Source organism: Scyliorhinus torazame, chromosome 7 (assembly GCF_047496885.1).
Source record: "Scyliorhinus torazame isolate Kashiwa2021f chromosome 7, sScyTor2.1, whole genome shotgun sequence".
NCBI lineage: Eukaryota > Metazoa > Chordata > Chondrichthyes > Carcharhiniformes > Scyliorhinidae > Scyliorhinus > Scyliorhinus torazame.
Genome location: NC_092713.1, coordinates 127,897,911 through 127,913,188, shown reverse-complemented (window position 1 = coordinate 127,913,188; position 15,278 = coordinate 127,897,911). Strand labels below are relative to the sequence as shown.

General features: G+C 50.8%; 1 protein-coding gene across 1 annotated transcript in view; it reads right to left on the bottom strand.

Annotated features, from left to right (window-relative positions):
• The window catches only part of kcnt2a (potassium channel, subfamily T, member 2a), a 939,304-nt gene that overhangs the window by 844,911 nt on the left and 79,115 nt on the right, over positions 1-15,278 (bottom strand). Inside the window, exon 4 of the mRNA XM_072512908.1 lies at positions 3,625-3,724. Coding sequence (XP_072369009.1) covers positions 3,625-3,724 — 100 coding nt within the window. The remainder of the gene's footprint in view (positions 1-3,624; positions 3,725-15,278) is intronic.

Here is a 15,278-nt window from a genome sequence, read left to right as displayed (position 1 = left end):
CCGACCGGCATGGCGAGAATCCCGCCGCCACCCGAAAAACGGTGCCGGAGAATAGAGCAGCCGCGTCAGGGCGGCGGGCCGGGATTCACGCCTCCCCCCAGAGATTCTCCGACCCCCCGCCGGGGATCTCTCCCAACACCCTCGTATGGATCTCAACTCCATCACTTCATTGAATCCTGATATTTACAGTTGGTGGAATCTTGAAACTGGCACTCACCGCCCGCGGGGTCAGAGGCAAGGGGCGGAAAACCTCAGGAGAATTGGGCAACGCGATTTTTGTAAGCAAAATCACATTTCCCGATTTTCCCATCCCTCTCTGGCAGAGTCACAAAGGGTGTGAACCTCATTTTAATAAATTTGAATGAGTTTAAATATTATTATTGGCCCCATGCCAAATGATCCCCCCTCACTAAATATTCATACCTCGCCAATGTGAAATCACATCGACAAGGTTTGCAACAGGTTTAGCCAAGCGTGAGGCAGAGGAGGGGGGGTGGGCACAGAGGTAGGTATAGCCCCTGGGGTGGGGTAACACTGCCCCTAGCACAGTGTCAGAGCGGACTCTAGTGGGAGACCCATGGGGTGGGGAGGGATGTCCTTTGATGTGTGGTGGGCAGGGGGGAAGAGCAGAGATTGAAGGATTGTGGATGCCGGTGACGAATGTCGGAGGGTAGGCAGAAAGATGGCAATGAATATCAGGAAGGTGGAGGGCCCCATAGACCTCCGTAAAGCTGCCCCGATCTGTTTGGAGCTGGATTCCAGTCCTCACCTCAACCACCCTCACCTCGCACTCCACCCCAGTTGAACTTCAGACTATTGTTGCAGTGCTGCGTAAGTCCCGCAGCACCGTACTGTCCAGATGGACACTGGTATGTGGTACTGGGGTGGGGTGGGAGGTGGACGGCTGTACTCCCCAAACCAAGCACAGTATTGATCTGAGTTAGTGACACTGGAAGGTCCATGGGTCCAACAGCACGGTGCTGTCATGAAGATCAGCTCGGTATGGAGATTGAGGGCAGGAGCTCACCTGCCACGGCAGAGAACTGTACAGTGAATCTGGAGCACTGCAGATCTATGGTAGGTAGGCTTTGTATGTTGCACTCACCTCAAAGTTTCTTGCAAACTGATGAAGATGACCTTGTGCACACCACACTTTATCAATCGGGTTATAGGCCGATGTTATTTCCATTGGCGCAACACAAGATTTGAAGGCTTGATCAGATTTCAGAAGCCAGCTGTCTTAATGAACATTTTTGAGATGCAAATTAATGCAATTTGTGTTCATGCTACCAGCCAGCACAAAGACCTACATGCCTGGGAGAACTGCAATGTGTTTTTACCCAATGTATTTCCAGCTTTTGGCTCCCACTATATTCTGCTACCACAATTGAAATGGGGTGGGCTTGGAGAATTCTGCTTTATATTCCCAAGGGCCTAAGGTTTGGAGGCTGGACCACACACCTATGAGAGGCAATAGGCCCTTTCAATATTAAAATCAGACATGGCACTCAAATTGGATTGGCTAAAACTGGCAATGGAGGTCTATTATATATTATGGAACCCTGGTTTGCAAATGGATGCTGGCTTTGAAGCATCTTTATCAACAATCAAAACTACTTTCACGAGAAACTGCACTGACATCACCTCTGAATCATAGGTTTCTGATTTTCCAAAATTTATTGTCAAGTTTGAGAAAAGCCAAATGGGTAACTTTAAGGTAATAAAGCTAACTAATTCGCAAGACACTGTGTTTAAGTTATTAAAACCATTTAATAACTAATGTCATCAAGAGTAAGTACCAAATCCAGAATAAATTGGAGTAAAAAAAAAATGCCTGGTCAATATTTTCTCAAATTATACAGAAGCACACTCTCATAAGAACTGGAAACAAATTGTACCTGTTAGTACCGACATTGTGACACTTTTGAAATTATTAGGTTTCAGAAAGCAAATTAAATATACCACAGTTAATAAATCTGGTGCAAAAAGTATAATTACTTCAAAATGATCATTTAAAACCCTGATCGACTAACTAAATTGAAGGATGTTTTTGTTACTGCGGTACATGTGAAGAAGCAAACAAATTGTAACATGTTATTCGACAATTAGGAACATATTCTCAATTATTATTTTAATTGAAATTATCAGAGACACTCTGGTCACTATTGTTCTGAAGTTGTAACAAGTTCTCAAGCTAAGGATAACAATTCTTAATTATTTATTGTACACTTAATTATATGATAGATTGATTTACCATTTACGACAAATTTCATCTCAATGGTATGCAAACTGATTATGTAACGTGAGAGTTGGAGACCGAATTTGACTCCAATGAAAAATATAACAAGTGTTCATTTCTTCCTCATAACATGTATTATATCCACAATAGCAAATCTGATCATTTTGTACATATGTTTCAGTCCAAACTAAAAGTTCAATAAATTTATGAAAAAATGCATAAATTCTTGAATATTGCTAAAAAGATAAACATGTTGCCAAAGTTTGTTAGGATAATCAGCTGAGCTTTTAGCATTTTCATTTGCTGGACATGATATATATTTATATGCAGGGACCTGTTCTCTGCAAACAAAATTAATAAATCAAAGCCTTTTTTGAATTACCCCAAGGTTGAGAGCCTTCCTATTTCCTATTTGCCTTTACCCTAGTAATGTCTAGCCATTCAGAGTCAACTTGCATACTAATCAGCACACTTTTCTACTGTAGTATAAATTGCTGTGATAGTTTGAAATTTTGTATTCATGTGTTTGTCCTGATGAGTGTAAGATGAAACGCTTCAGCAACATGTCTCTTTTTCAACAAAATTCAAGTTCTGTGCAACCAAGTGATATAAATATTTTTTTCAGTAAATGCCAGAGAACTGAAATCAATAAGAACACATATCAAGGAAACAAAATAGTAAATAAAATGGCAAAACAAGCAATGAGCTGTCAAAACACAGTACAAAATGATTATAGACTAATGGGGACAGAGGATTGTGGATCATTGTCGATAATAACATTGTTGTTCCTGTGGTCGATTGTACAAATGGTGTTCCTCATGGAGAGCCTCCTGCCGGGATATTCTCAAGATTTTCCAACCACGTAAAACGATCTGCAGCGTGCCTAGGATTTCCTGATATACACTGCCACCCCCCAAAGTTCCATGCCTAAAGTCTGACCTCATAATCTCATATTTAGGAGTCGTGGTTAGCTTAGTTGGCTCGCGTGTGGTTCAGAATAATGGCAACAGCACGTGTTTGACTCCTATTACAGCTGAGGCATACTTGCGACTTGCCTCCTCGCCCTGTCCTCGAGTTGAAGCAATGGCAAACCTCCACCAATGAAAATGGCTCAGGATGAATCATCAGCAAACAATGAGCCAAGGACCTGCCTTTGGGCAGAGCACATATGAGATGACAAGTCTCATATGTATAAGTATCAAACATATACGATTTAGGACATGTTATAGAATCTTTGTGATAACGGTGTCCCCTTGTGCAGTATTCAAATCATCTGTTGGGTTTTGGTTTCTGCCCATAATTATGATGTTCTACTTCGTATCGTTTTTAAACTGTGATCTAATAAGTTACTGATCCGGGATAGAATAAATTATTTTTGTACATACCATCCATTCCTTTCTCTGGGATCATCAAGTAGGACGCGAATAATGTATAATAAGCAGCTGAGGAGCTTGAGAGAAAAGTTGAACAGACGTATTCTTAGGCCTGAAATGATTCAAACACAATCACTCATTTTAGTGAGTAATTTTCTTTGTTCCAATTCAGAGACAAAAACTAAACTCAAAATTCAATATTTTGACCATTAGATGTTGATTGGCTATATGCTAAAAGGAACTTAAACGTAGACACAAAAATCGTCATGGTATTTTACACAGACACTATTTTTCTTGGATATTTTACATTAAAAACTTACATCATAAATACAATGATAATCTTAGTTAACTGAAAAGAAATGCTATATTTAAATCTTTTAATCACAGACTAGTAATTTTCTATGTCGCAAATATAAATATAAATATTACTAGCATTTAGTTCTGAGGGGGAGGTAGTGCATAGTGGTATTGTCGCTGGACTAGTAATTCAAAGACTCAGGGTAATGCTCTGGGGACCCAGGTTCAAATCCCACCACAGCATATGGTGAAATTTGCATTCAACAAACAAAAATCTAGAATTAAAGGTGTAATGATATCATTGTCGATTGTCAAAAAAAACCATCTGGTTCTCTAATGCCCTTTCCTAAGCAGATCTGCTGCTTTAGGGCTTGTCTGGCCTCCATGTGACTCCAGCAATGTGGTTGACTTTTGAATGCCCTCTAAAATGGCCGAGTAAGCTATTCAATTAAAGGGCAATTATGGTTGGGCAATAATCCCATGGCCCACATCTCATGAACGAATAAAAAAAAGTAATTTGTGCAATTTAGAAGAGGGGCAGAATTTACCCTTTGAGAGAACTCAGGCATTTTCTTTTTAAATCAATGTGCAAGTAAGCCAAGACTATCTCATTTTCCTCAAGTGCCACGTTTTTTAAAAAAATATATTTTATTCAAAATTTTTGGCCAACCATGACAGTACATTGTGTATCCTTTACACAGTAATATAACAATATAAATAACAATGGCCAGTTTTAAGCAAGAAATAAATAATATATAAACAACATCAAAATTAAAAAACAAAACTAAATGGCAACTGCCTTGTCCCAAATAAATACTCTCCAAAAATACAGTTCAACAGTCCAATATACAATTACCTATAACAACAACCTATACATATTATACATGTACACTAACATCCCTGAGAGTCCTTCTGGTTCCTCCCCCCCCCTCCCTCCCCCTCTCCCCCCCTCCCCTACCCCCCTCCCCTACCCCCCTCCCCTACCCCCTCCCCTACCCCCCTCCCCTACCACCCTCCCCAACCCCCCCTCCCCTACCCCCCTCCCCTAACCCCCCCTCCCCTACCCCCCTCCCCTAACCCCCCTCCCCTACCCCCTCCCCTATCCTACCCCCCTCCCCTACCCCCCCTCCCCTATCCTACCCCCCTCCCCTACCCTACCCTACCCCCCTCCCCTACCCTACCCTACCCCCCTCCCCAACCCCCCCCCCCCCCGGGTTGCTGCTGCTGTCTTCTTCTTTTCCATTCCCTCTATCTTTCTGTGAGGTATTCGACGAACGGTTGCCACCGCCTGGTGAACCCTTGAGCTGATCCCCTTAGGACGAACTTAATCCGTTCCAACTTTATAAACCCCGCCATGTCATTTATCCAGGTCTCCACACCCGGGGGCTTGGCTTCCTTCCACATCAACAGTATCCTGCGACGGGCTCCTTGGGACGCAAAGGCCAAATCATCAGCCTCTTTCGCCTCCTGCACTCCCGGCTCCTCTGCAACCCCGAATATAGCCAACCCCCAGCTTGGTTCGACCTGGACCCCCACCACCTTTGAAAGCACCTTTGTCACCCCCACCCAAAACCCCTGTAGTGCCGGACATGACCAGAACATGTGGGTGTGATTCGCTGGGCTTCTCGAGCATCTCGCACACCTATCCTCTACTCCAAAAAATTTACTGAGCCGTGCTCCAGTCATATGCGCCCTGTGTAACACCTTAAATTGTATCAGGCTTAGCCTGGCACACGAGGACGATGAGTTTACCCTACTTAGGGCATCAGCCCACAGCCCCTCCTCAATCTCCTCCCCCAGCTCCTCTTCCCATTTCCCTTTCAGCTCATCTACCATAATCTCCCCCTCGTCCCTCATTTCCCTATATATATCTGATACCTTACCGTCCCCCACCCATGTCCTTGAGATCACTCTGTCCTGCACCTCCTGCGTCGGGAGCTGCGGGAATTCCCTCACCTGTTGCCTCGCAAAAGCCCTGAGTTGCATATACCGGAATGCATTCCCTTGGGGCAACCCATATTTTTCGGTCAGCGCTCCCAGACTTGCAAACGTCCCATCTACAAACAGATCTCTCAATTGTGTTACTCCTGCTCTTTGCCATGTTCCAAATCCCCCATCCATTCTCCCTGGAGCAAACCTATGGTTATTTCTTATCGGGGACCACCACGAGGCTCCCGTCTTACCCCTATGACGTCTCCACTGCCCCCAGATTTTCAGAGTAGCCACCACCACCGGGCTTGTGGTGTATTTCTTCGGTGAGAACGGCAACGGCGCAGTCACCATAGCTTGTAGGCTAGTCCCCCTGCAGAACGCCTTCTCCAATCTCTTCCACGCCGCTCCCTCCTCTTCTCCCATCCACTTGCATACCATTGAGATATTGGCGGCCCAGTAGTACTCACTTAGGCTCGGTAGTGCCAGTCCCCCCCTATCCCTACTACGCTGCAAAAATCCCCTCCTCACTCTCGGGGTCTTCCCGGCCCACACAAAACTCATGATATTCTTCTCAATCCTTTTGAAAAAGGCCTTCGTGATCACCACCGGGAGGCACTGAAACACAAAAAGGAATCTCGGGAGGACCACCATTTTAACCGCCTGCACCCTCCCTGCCAGTGACAGGGATACCATGTCCCATCTCTTGAAGTCCTCCTCCATCTGTTCCACCAACCGCATTAAATTTAACCTCTGCAATGTACCCCAATTCTTGGCTATCTGTATCCCCAAGTAGCGAAAGTCCCTTGTTACCTTCCTCAGTGGTAAGTCCTCTATTTCTCTGCTCTGCCCCCCCTGGATGCACCACAAACAACTCACTTTTTCCCATGTTCAGTTTATATCCTGAAAATTCTCCAAACTCCCCAAGTATCTGCATTATCTCTGGCATCCCCTCCGCCGGGTCCGCCACATACAACAACAAATCGTCCGCATACAGAGATACCCGGTGTTCTTCTCCTCCCCTGAGTACTCTCCTCCACTTCCTGGAACCCCTCAATGCTATTGCCAGGGGCTCAATCGCCAGTGCAAACAATAATGGGGACAGAGGACATCCATGCCTCGTCCCTCTATGGAGCCGAAAATATGCAGACCCCCGTCCATTCGTGACCACGCTTGCCATCGGGGCCCTATACAGCAGCTGTACCCATCTAATATACTCATCTCCAAAGCCAAATCTCCTCAACACCTCCCACAAATAATCCCACTCCACTCTATCAAATGCTTTCTCGGCATCCATTGCCACCACTATCTCCGCTTCCCCCTCTGGTGGGGGCATCATCATTACCCCTAGCAGCCTCCGTATATTCGTATTCAGCTGTCTCCCCTTCACAAACCCAGTTTGGTCCTCATGGACCACCCCCGGGACACAATCCTCTGTCCTCATTGCCATTACCTTGGCCAGAATCTTAGCGTCTACATTCAGGAGGAAATAGGCCTATAGGACCCACATTGCAGCGGGTCTTTTTCTTTCTTTAGGAGAAGCGATATCGTTGCCTCTGACATAGTCGGGGGCAGCTGTCCCCTTTCCCTCGCCTCATTAAAGGTTATCATCAGTAGCGGGGCGAGCAAGTCCACATATTTCCTGTAAAATTCAACTGGGAATCCATCCGGTCCCGGAGCCTTCCCCGCCTGCATGCTCCTAATTCCTTTCACTACTTCCTCCATTTCGATCTGTGCTCCCAGTCCCACCCTCTCCTGCTCCTCCACCTTAGGAAATTCCAGCTGGTCCAGAAAACACATCATTCTCTCCTTCCCATCCGGGGGCTGAGCTTCATATAATCTTTCATAGAATGCCTTGAACACTCCATTCACTCTCTCCGCTCCCCGCTCCATCTCTCCCTCTTCATCCCTCACTCCCCCTATTTCCCTCGCTGCTCCCCTTTTCCTCAATTGGTGGGCCAGCAACTTGCTCGCCTTCTCCCCATATTCGTATTGTACACCCTGTGCCTTCCTCCACTGTGCCTCTGCAGTACCCGTAGTCAGCAAATCAAATTCTACGTGTAGCCTTTGCCTTTCCCTGTACAGTCCCTCCTCCGGTGCCTCCGCATATTGCCTGTCCACCCTCAGAAGTTCTTGCAGCAACCGCTCCCGTTCCCTACTCTCCTGCTTTCCTTTATGTGCCCTGATTGATATCAGCTCCCCTCTAACCACTGCCTTCAGCGCCTCCCAGACCACTCCCACCTGGACCTCCCCATTATCATTGAGTTCCAAGTTCTTTTCAATACACCCCCTCACCCTTAGACACACCCCCTCATCCGACATTAGTCCCATGTCCATTCTCCAGGGTGGACGCCGTTCTTTTTCCTCCCCTATCTCCAAGTCCACCCAATGTGGAGCGTGATCCGAGATAGCTATAGCCATATACTCCGTCCCCCTCACCTTCGGGATCAACGCCCTTCCCAAAACAAAAAAGTCTATTCGCGAATAAACTTTGTGGACATAGGAGAAAAACGAAAACTCCTTACTCCTAGGTCTACTAAATCTCCATGGGTCTACTCCTCCCATCTGCTCCATAAAGTATTTAAGCACCTTGGCTGCTGCCGGCCTCCTCCCAGTCCTGGACCTCGATCTGTCCAGTCCTGGTTCCAGCATCGTGTTAAAATCTCCACCCATTACCAACTTCCCCACCTCTAGGTCCGGGATAGGTCCTAACATGCGCCTCATAAAGTTGGCATCATCCCAGTTCGGGGCATATATGTTCACGAAGACCACCGCCTCCCCCTGTAATTTGCCACTCACCATCACGTATCTGCCCCCACTATCCGCCACTATGGTCTTTGCCTCAAACATTACCCGCTTCCCCACTAATATAGCCACCCCCCTGTTTTTCGCATCTAGCCCCGAATGAAACACCTGCCCCACCCATCCCTTGCGTAGTCTAACCTGGTCTATCAGTTTCAAATGCGTCTCCTGTAACATAACCACATCTGCCTTAAGTTTCTTTAGGTGTGTGAGTACCAGTGCCCTCTTTATCGGCCCGTTCAGCCCTCTCACATTCCACGTGATCAGCCGGGTTAGGGGGCTCTTTACACCCCCCCTTGTCGATTAGCCATCCCCTTTTACCCAGCTCCTCACCCGGTTCCCACGCAGCTGTGTCCCCCCCAGGCGGTGCCCCCCCGCCCCGCCCACCCCACCCCATACCAGCTCCCCCTTCTCCCCAGCAGCAGCAACCCAGTAAATCCCCCCCTCCCACCCCCCGCTAGATCCCCCACTAGCGTAGTTACACCCCCCATGTTGCTCCCAGAAGTCAGCAAACTCTGGCCGACCTCGGCTTCCCCCCGTGACCTCGGCTCGCACCGTGCGACGCCCCCTCCTTCCTGCTTCCCTATTCCCGCCATAATTATCATAGCGCGGGAACAAAGCCCGCGCTTCCCTTTTGGCCCCGCGCCCAATGGCCAACGCCCCCAACTCCTCCACCTCCCTTCCTCCCTCCCCCACAACCTGTGGAAGAGAGAAAAGTTACTTGGTCGCAGGATTAGCAACATAAAAATCATCTCTCCCCCCTTTTTCCCCCCTCTTCGCCCCCCATATTCACCCCACCACTTTGCCTCAAACGTTCTTTTTTAATAACCCACTCATTCCAATTTCTCTTCAGCAATAAATGTCCATGCCTCATCCGCCGTTTCAAAGTAGTGGTGCTTCCCTTGATATGTGACCCACAGTCTTGCCGGCTGCAGCATTCCAAATTTGATCTTCTTTTTATGAAGCACCGCCTTGGCCCGATTAAAGCTCGCCCTCCTTCTCGCCACCTCCGCACTCCAGTCTTGATATACACGGATCACCGCATTCTCCCATCTGCTGCTCCGAGTTTTCTTTGCCCATCTTAGGACCATCTCTCTGTCCTTAAAACGGAGGAATCTCACCACTATGGCTCGAGGAATTTCTCCAGCCCTCGATCTTCGCGCCATAACTCGATAGGCTCCCTCCACCTCCAGCGGACCCGTCGGGGCCTCCGATCCCATCAACGAGTGCAGCATCGTGCTCACATATGCCCCGACGTCCGCCCCTTCTGCAACTTCAGGAAGACCAAGAATGCTTAAATTCTTCCTCCACGCATTATTCTCCAGCACCTCCAGCCTTTCCACACATCGTTTATGGTGTGCCTCGTGCATCTCCGTCTTCACCACCAGGCCCTGTATATCGTCCTCGTTATCGGCAGCCTTTGCCTTCACGACCCGAAGCTCCCGCTCCTGGGTCTTTTGCTCATCTTTTAACCCTTCAATCGCCTGTAATATCGGGGCCAACAGCTCCTTCTTCATCTCCTTTTTAAGCTCTTCCACGCAGCGTTTCAAAAACCCGTGTTGTTCAGGGCCCCATATTAAACGGCCACCTTTCGACGCCATCTTGGTTTTTGCTTGCCTTCCTTGCCGCTGCTCTAAAGGATCCAACGCAATCCGGCCACTTTCCTCTCCTTTTTCCATCCGTGTCCAGGGGGGATTCCCTTCTGGTTTACCGCACAGTGTTTTTAGCCGTTAAAATTGCCGTTGGGGCTCCTATTAAGAGCCCAAAAGTCCGTTCCACCGGGAGCTGCCGAAACGTGCGACTTTGCTGGTCATCACCGCACCCGGAAGTCCCCCTCAAGTGCCATGTTGAGTGACATTGTTCAGGAGTTTTGCAGAGATTATCTGCTATTTTGGATGAAAAATAATGTAACAAAGAATTAAACATGAAATATATTTAAAGCTCAATTAGTAATGCAATGCAAGACTGTCAAGAATATGCAGTTTGGCCTTCCGGTTGCGGCTATGCGGAGCTAAGTCGCACATTCGGCGGCTCCCGCAAAAACGGACTTTTGGGCTCTTCAGGGCCCCCAATGGCACTTTTTCAACGGTTCCCGGTGTGGGAAGGAGTCCACAACAGCTCCCCGTCAGTATATGGCTTCAACTAGCAGCGGGGCGACAAAAAAAGGTGGTGGTGGACCCGAAGAAGGTGGGAGGAAAGAAGGACAAAATGGCAGCGGGCGGAGACCAGGCAGCGTGGATGCAGTGGGCGGAAGAGCAGCAGGAGGGTATCCAGCGCTGCTTCAGAGAGATTAAAACGGACCTGCTAGAGCCGATGAAGGCGTCTATTGATAAGCTGCTGGAGACACAGACGGCCCAGGGAGTGTCGATCCGCGAGGCTCGACAAAAGATCTCTAACAATGAGGACGAGATCTTAGGCCTAGCGGTAAAGGTGGAGGCGCTCCACAAGAAATGGCAGGAGCGGTTTGAGGAGATGGAGAATCGGTCGTGGCGGAAGAATCTGCGGATTCTGGGCCTCCCGGAGGGGCTGGAGGGGCCGGACGTGGGGGCCTATGTGGTCACCATGTTGAACTCGCTGATGGGAGCGGGGTCTTTCCAGGGGCCCCTGGAGCTGGAAGGGGCCCATAGAGTGCTGGCGAGGAGGCCCACGGCTAACGAGCCTCCGCGGGTAGTGCTGGTGAGGTTCCATCGGTTCGTCGATCGAGAGTGTGTGCTTAGGTGGTCCAAGAAAGAGATGAGCAGCAGATGGGAGAACACAGAGGTTCAGATATATCAGGACTGGAGTGCGGAGGTGGCGAAGAGGAGGGCCGGGTACAATCGAGCGAAGGCGGTGCTGCACAGGAAGGGGGTGAAGTTTGGCATGTTGCAGCCAGCGCGACTGTGGGTCACCTACAAGGACCGGCACCATTATTTTGAGTCTCCGGAGGAGGCGTGGGCCTTTGTTCAGGCCGAGAAGTTGGACACAGATTGAGGGTCGGGACGGGCGATTGGGGACTGCGGCTGATATGCTATGTTTATTTCTGTTTTGAGAGGGGGGCCTTTTTATTGCTCCGGGTTTCTTTTTCTTTTTGTTTTTTCTCTTTTAGGTCGGTGAGGGTGGCTGGGGCGGGTTGGGTACTGTTTTGGTTGGGTTGGTCGTGGGGGCTCTTAGAGGTGGGATGGGGCCCCGCGGGGGAGGGGGAGGCCCGAGTCAGGGGTGAGGGGCCTGAGCCTGTAAAAGGAGCTGCATCAGAGGTGGCGGGGCGTGGTAGGTGGAAAGCGCAGGCTTTTTCCCGCGCTGAAGACTGGAGGGGGGCGGGGCTAGGGCGGGAAAGCAAGGGTTGTTTCCCACGTTTAGAACGGAAGGGGGAGGGAGAGAGCCTACGGATGGGGACGGGAGAGGAGGGTGTGCCACGCACTGGGAGGAGTCAAAGGAGAGGCGGGAGTGGCCGGTGTCAGCAGGAGTCAGCTGACTTGCGGAAGTGCAATGGGGGAATAAATCAGCTAGGATGAGTCCTAGACTGGGGGGGGGGGGGGGAGGGGGGAGGGGGGGGGTAGGGGGTGGGGGGGGTTGGGTGGGGGGGAATCGAGTTGCTGCTGCTATGGTCAAGGAGGAGCTGCAGCGAATGGGGGAGGGGTCGAGACGGAGGTATGCCGCTGTGGGAACGGGCCCGGTGTGGGGTAAGGGCGCATGGCTGGCCAAGGAGGGGTCATGGCTAGTCGGCGGGTAGCCCCCTGATCCGGCTGATAACCTGGAATGTAAGGGGACTGAATGGGCCGGTAAAGCAGGCCCGCGTGTTCGCACACCTGAAGGGGCTCAAAGCGGATGTGGTTATGCTTCAGGAGACACACCTGAAGGTGGTAGGCCAGGTAAGATTGAGGAAAGGGTGGGTAGGTCAGGTGTTTCACTCGGGGCTGGATGCAAAAATCGAGGGGTAGCGATCTTGGTGGGAAAGAAGGTGTCATTCGAGGCGTCGAGCATTGTGGCAGATAATGGCGGTAGGTACATTATGGTAAGTGGTAAGTTGCAGGGAGAGAGGGTGGTACTGGTCAATGTGTATGCCCCGAACTGGGACGATGCGGGTTTTATGCGGCATATGTTGGGTCGGATCCCAGACTTGGAAGTGGGGGGCCTGATAATGGGGGGAGACTTTAACACGGTGCTGGATCCGGCTCTGGATCGCTCCAGGTCTAGGATGGGTCGGAAGCCGGTGGCGGCCAGAGTGCTGAGGGGGTTTATGGACCAGATGGGAGGGGTGGACTCTTGAAGATTTGCAAGGCCGGGGGCCAAGGAATTTTCATTCTTCTCACATGTCCATAAGGTTTATTCCCGAATCGACTTTTTCATCTTGATTAGGGCGCTGATAGTGAGAGTAGAGGATACTGAGTATTCGGCAATAGCCATTTCGGACCACGCCCCGCATTGGGTGGACTTGGAGATGGGGGAGGAGAGGGACCAGCGCCCGCTGTGGCGCTTGGAGGTGGGGCTGTTGGCAGACGAGGAGGTGAGCGAGCGGGTCCGAGGAAGTATAGAGAGGTACCTGGAGACCAACGACAACGGGGAGGTCCGAGTGGGGATGGTATGGAAGACACTGAAGGCCGTGGTGAGGGGAGAGCTGATCTCCATTAGGGCCCACAAGGAGCGGAGGGAGCGGGACGAGAGGGAGAGGCTGAGGCGGGGGAGATGGTGAGGGTAGACAGGAGGTATGCAGAAGAGCCTGAGGAAGGATTGTTGAGGAAGAGGCGCAGCCTCCAGGCCGAATTCGACCTAATGACCACCAGGAAAGCGGAGGTGCAGCATAGTAAGGCCCAGGGGGCGAACTACGAGTATGGGGAAAAGGCAAGCCGGATGTTAGCGTATCAGCTTCGGAAGCGGGACGCAGCTAGGGAGATCGGGGAAGTTAGGGACAGGGGAGGGAGTGTGGTGCGCAGTGGAGTTGGCATCAATGGGGTCTTTAGGGACTCCTACGAGGAATTGTACCGATCCGAGCCCCCATGGGAGGAGGGAGGGATGGGCTGCTTCCTGGACAAATTGAGGTTTCCAAAGGTGGAAGAGGGACTGGTGGAGGGATTGGGGACCCCGATTAGGCTGGAGGAGCTGATCAAAGGGATAGGAAGCATGCAGGCGGGGAAGGCACCGGGGCCAGACGGTTTCCCGGTCGAGTTCTATAAAAAATATATGGATCTGTTGGGCCCGCTGTTAGTTAGGACCTTCAATGAGGCAAGGGAGGGGGGGCTTTGCCCCCGACGATGTCCCGGGCACTGATCTCCTTGATCCTGAAGCGGGACAAGGACCCCCTGCAGTGTGGGTCTTACAGACCGATTTCCTTGCTAAATGTAGATGCCAAGGTGCTGGCGAAGGTCTTAGCCACGAGGATTGAGGATTGTGTGCCGCAGATCATCCATGAAGACCAGACGGGGTTTGTGAAGGGGAGACAGTTGAACGCGAATGTGCAGAGGCTTTTGAACATTATCATGATGCCGGCGAGGGAGGGGGAGGCAGAGATAGTGGTGGCGATAGACGCTGAGAAAGCCTTCGATAGGGTAGAGTGGGGGTACCTGTGGGAGGTGCTGAAGAGGTTCGGGTTTGGGGAGGGGTTTGTCAGATGGGTTAGGCTGTTGTATGAGGTCCCGATGGCGAGAGTGGCCACAAACAGGAGGAGGTCCGAGTACTTTCGGCTGCACCGAGGGACGAGACAGGGGTGTCCCTTATCCCCCCTGATCTTCGCACTGGCGATTGAACCCCTGGCTATGGCATTGAGGGAGTCAAGGAACTGGAGGGGGTTGGTGCGAGGTGGGGAGGAGCATAGGGTGTCACTTTATGCGGACGACCTGTTGCTGTATGTGGCGGGCCTGGTGGGAGGAATGCCGGAGGTAATGAGGATTCTTAGGGAATTCGGGGACTTTTCGGGGTACAAGTTCAACATGGGGAAGAGCGAGCTGTTCGTAGTTCATCCAGGGGACCAGGAGAGGGGGATTGGCAAGCTCCCACTAAAAAAGGTGGAGAGGAGCTTCAGGTACCTGGGAGTCCAGGTGGCCAGGAGCTGGGGGTCCCTGCATAGGCTTAATTTTACAAGGCTGGTGGAGCAAATGGAGGAAGAGTTCAAGAGGTGGGACACGTTGCCGCTGTCCTTGGCGGGTAGGGTGCAGTCAATCAAAATGACGGTGCTCCCAAGGTTTTTGTTCCTGTTCCAGTGCCTCCCTGTGTTTATCCCGAAGGGTTTTTTCAGGCGGGTTAACAGGAGTATAATGGGGTTTGTGTGGGCGCGAGGGACTCCGAGGGTGAGAAGGGTGTTCCTGGAGCAGAGGAGAGATAGGGGGGGGACTGGCGCTGCCCAACCTCTGTGGATACTACTGGGCCGCCAATGCGACGATGGTGCGCAAGTGGGTGATGGAGGGGGCTGCATGGAAGAGGCTGGAGATGGCGTCTTGTGTGGGTGCGAGTCTGGGGGCGCTGGCAACTGCGCCGCTGCCGCTGCCTCCAAGGAGGTATACCACGAGCCCGGTGGTGGTGGCTGCCCTCAAAATTTGGGGGCAGTGGAGGTGGCACAGGGTGGAAGTGGGGGCCTCGGCGGGGACCCCATTATGGGGGAACCACCGGTTTGCCCCAGGAAGCACAGGTGGAGGGTTTGCGGGGTGGCACAGGGCAGGGATACAAAA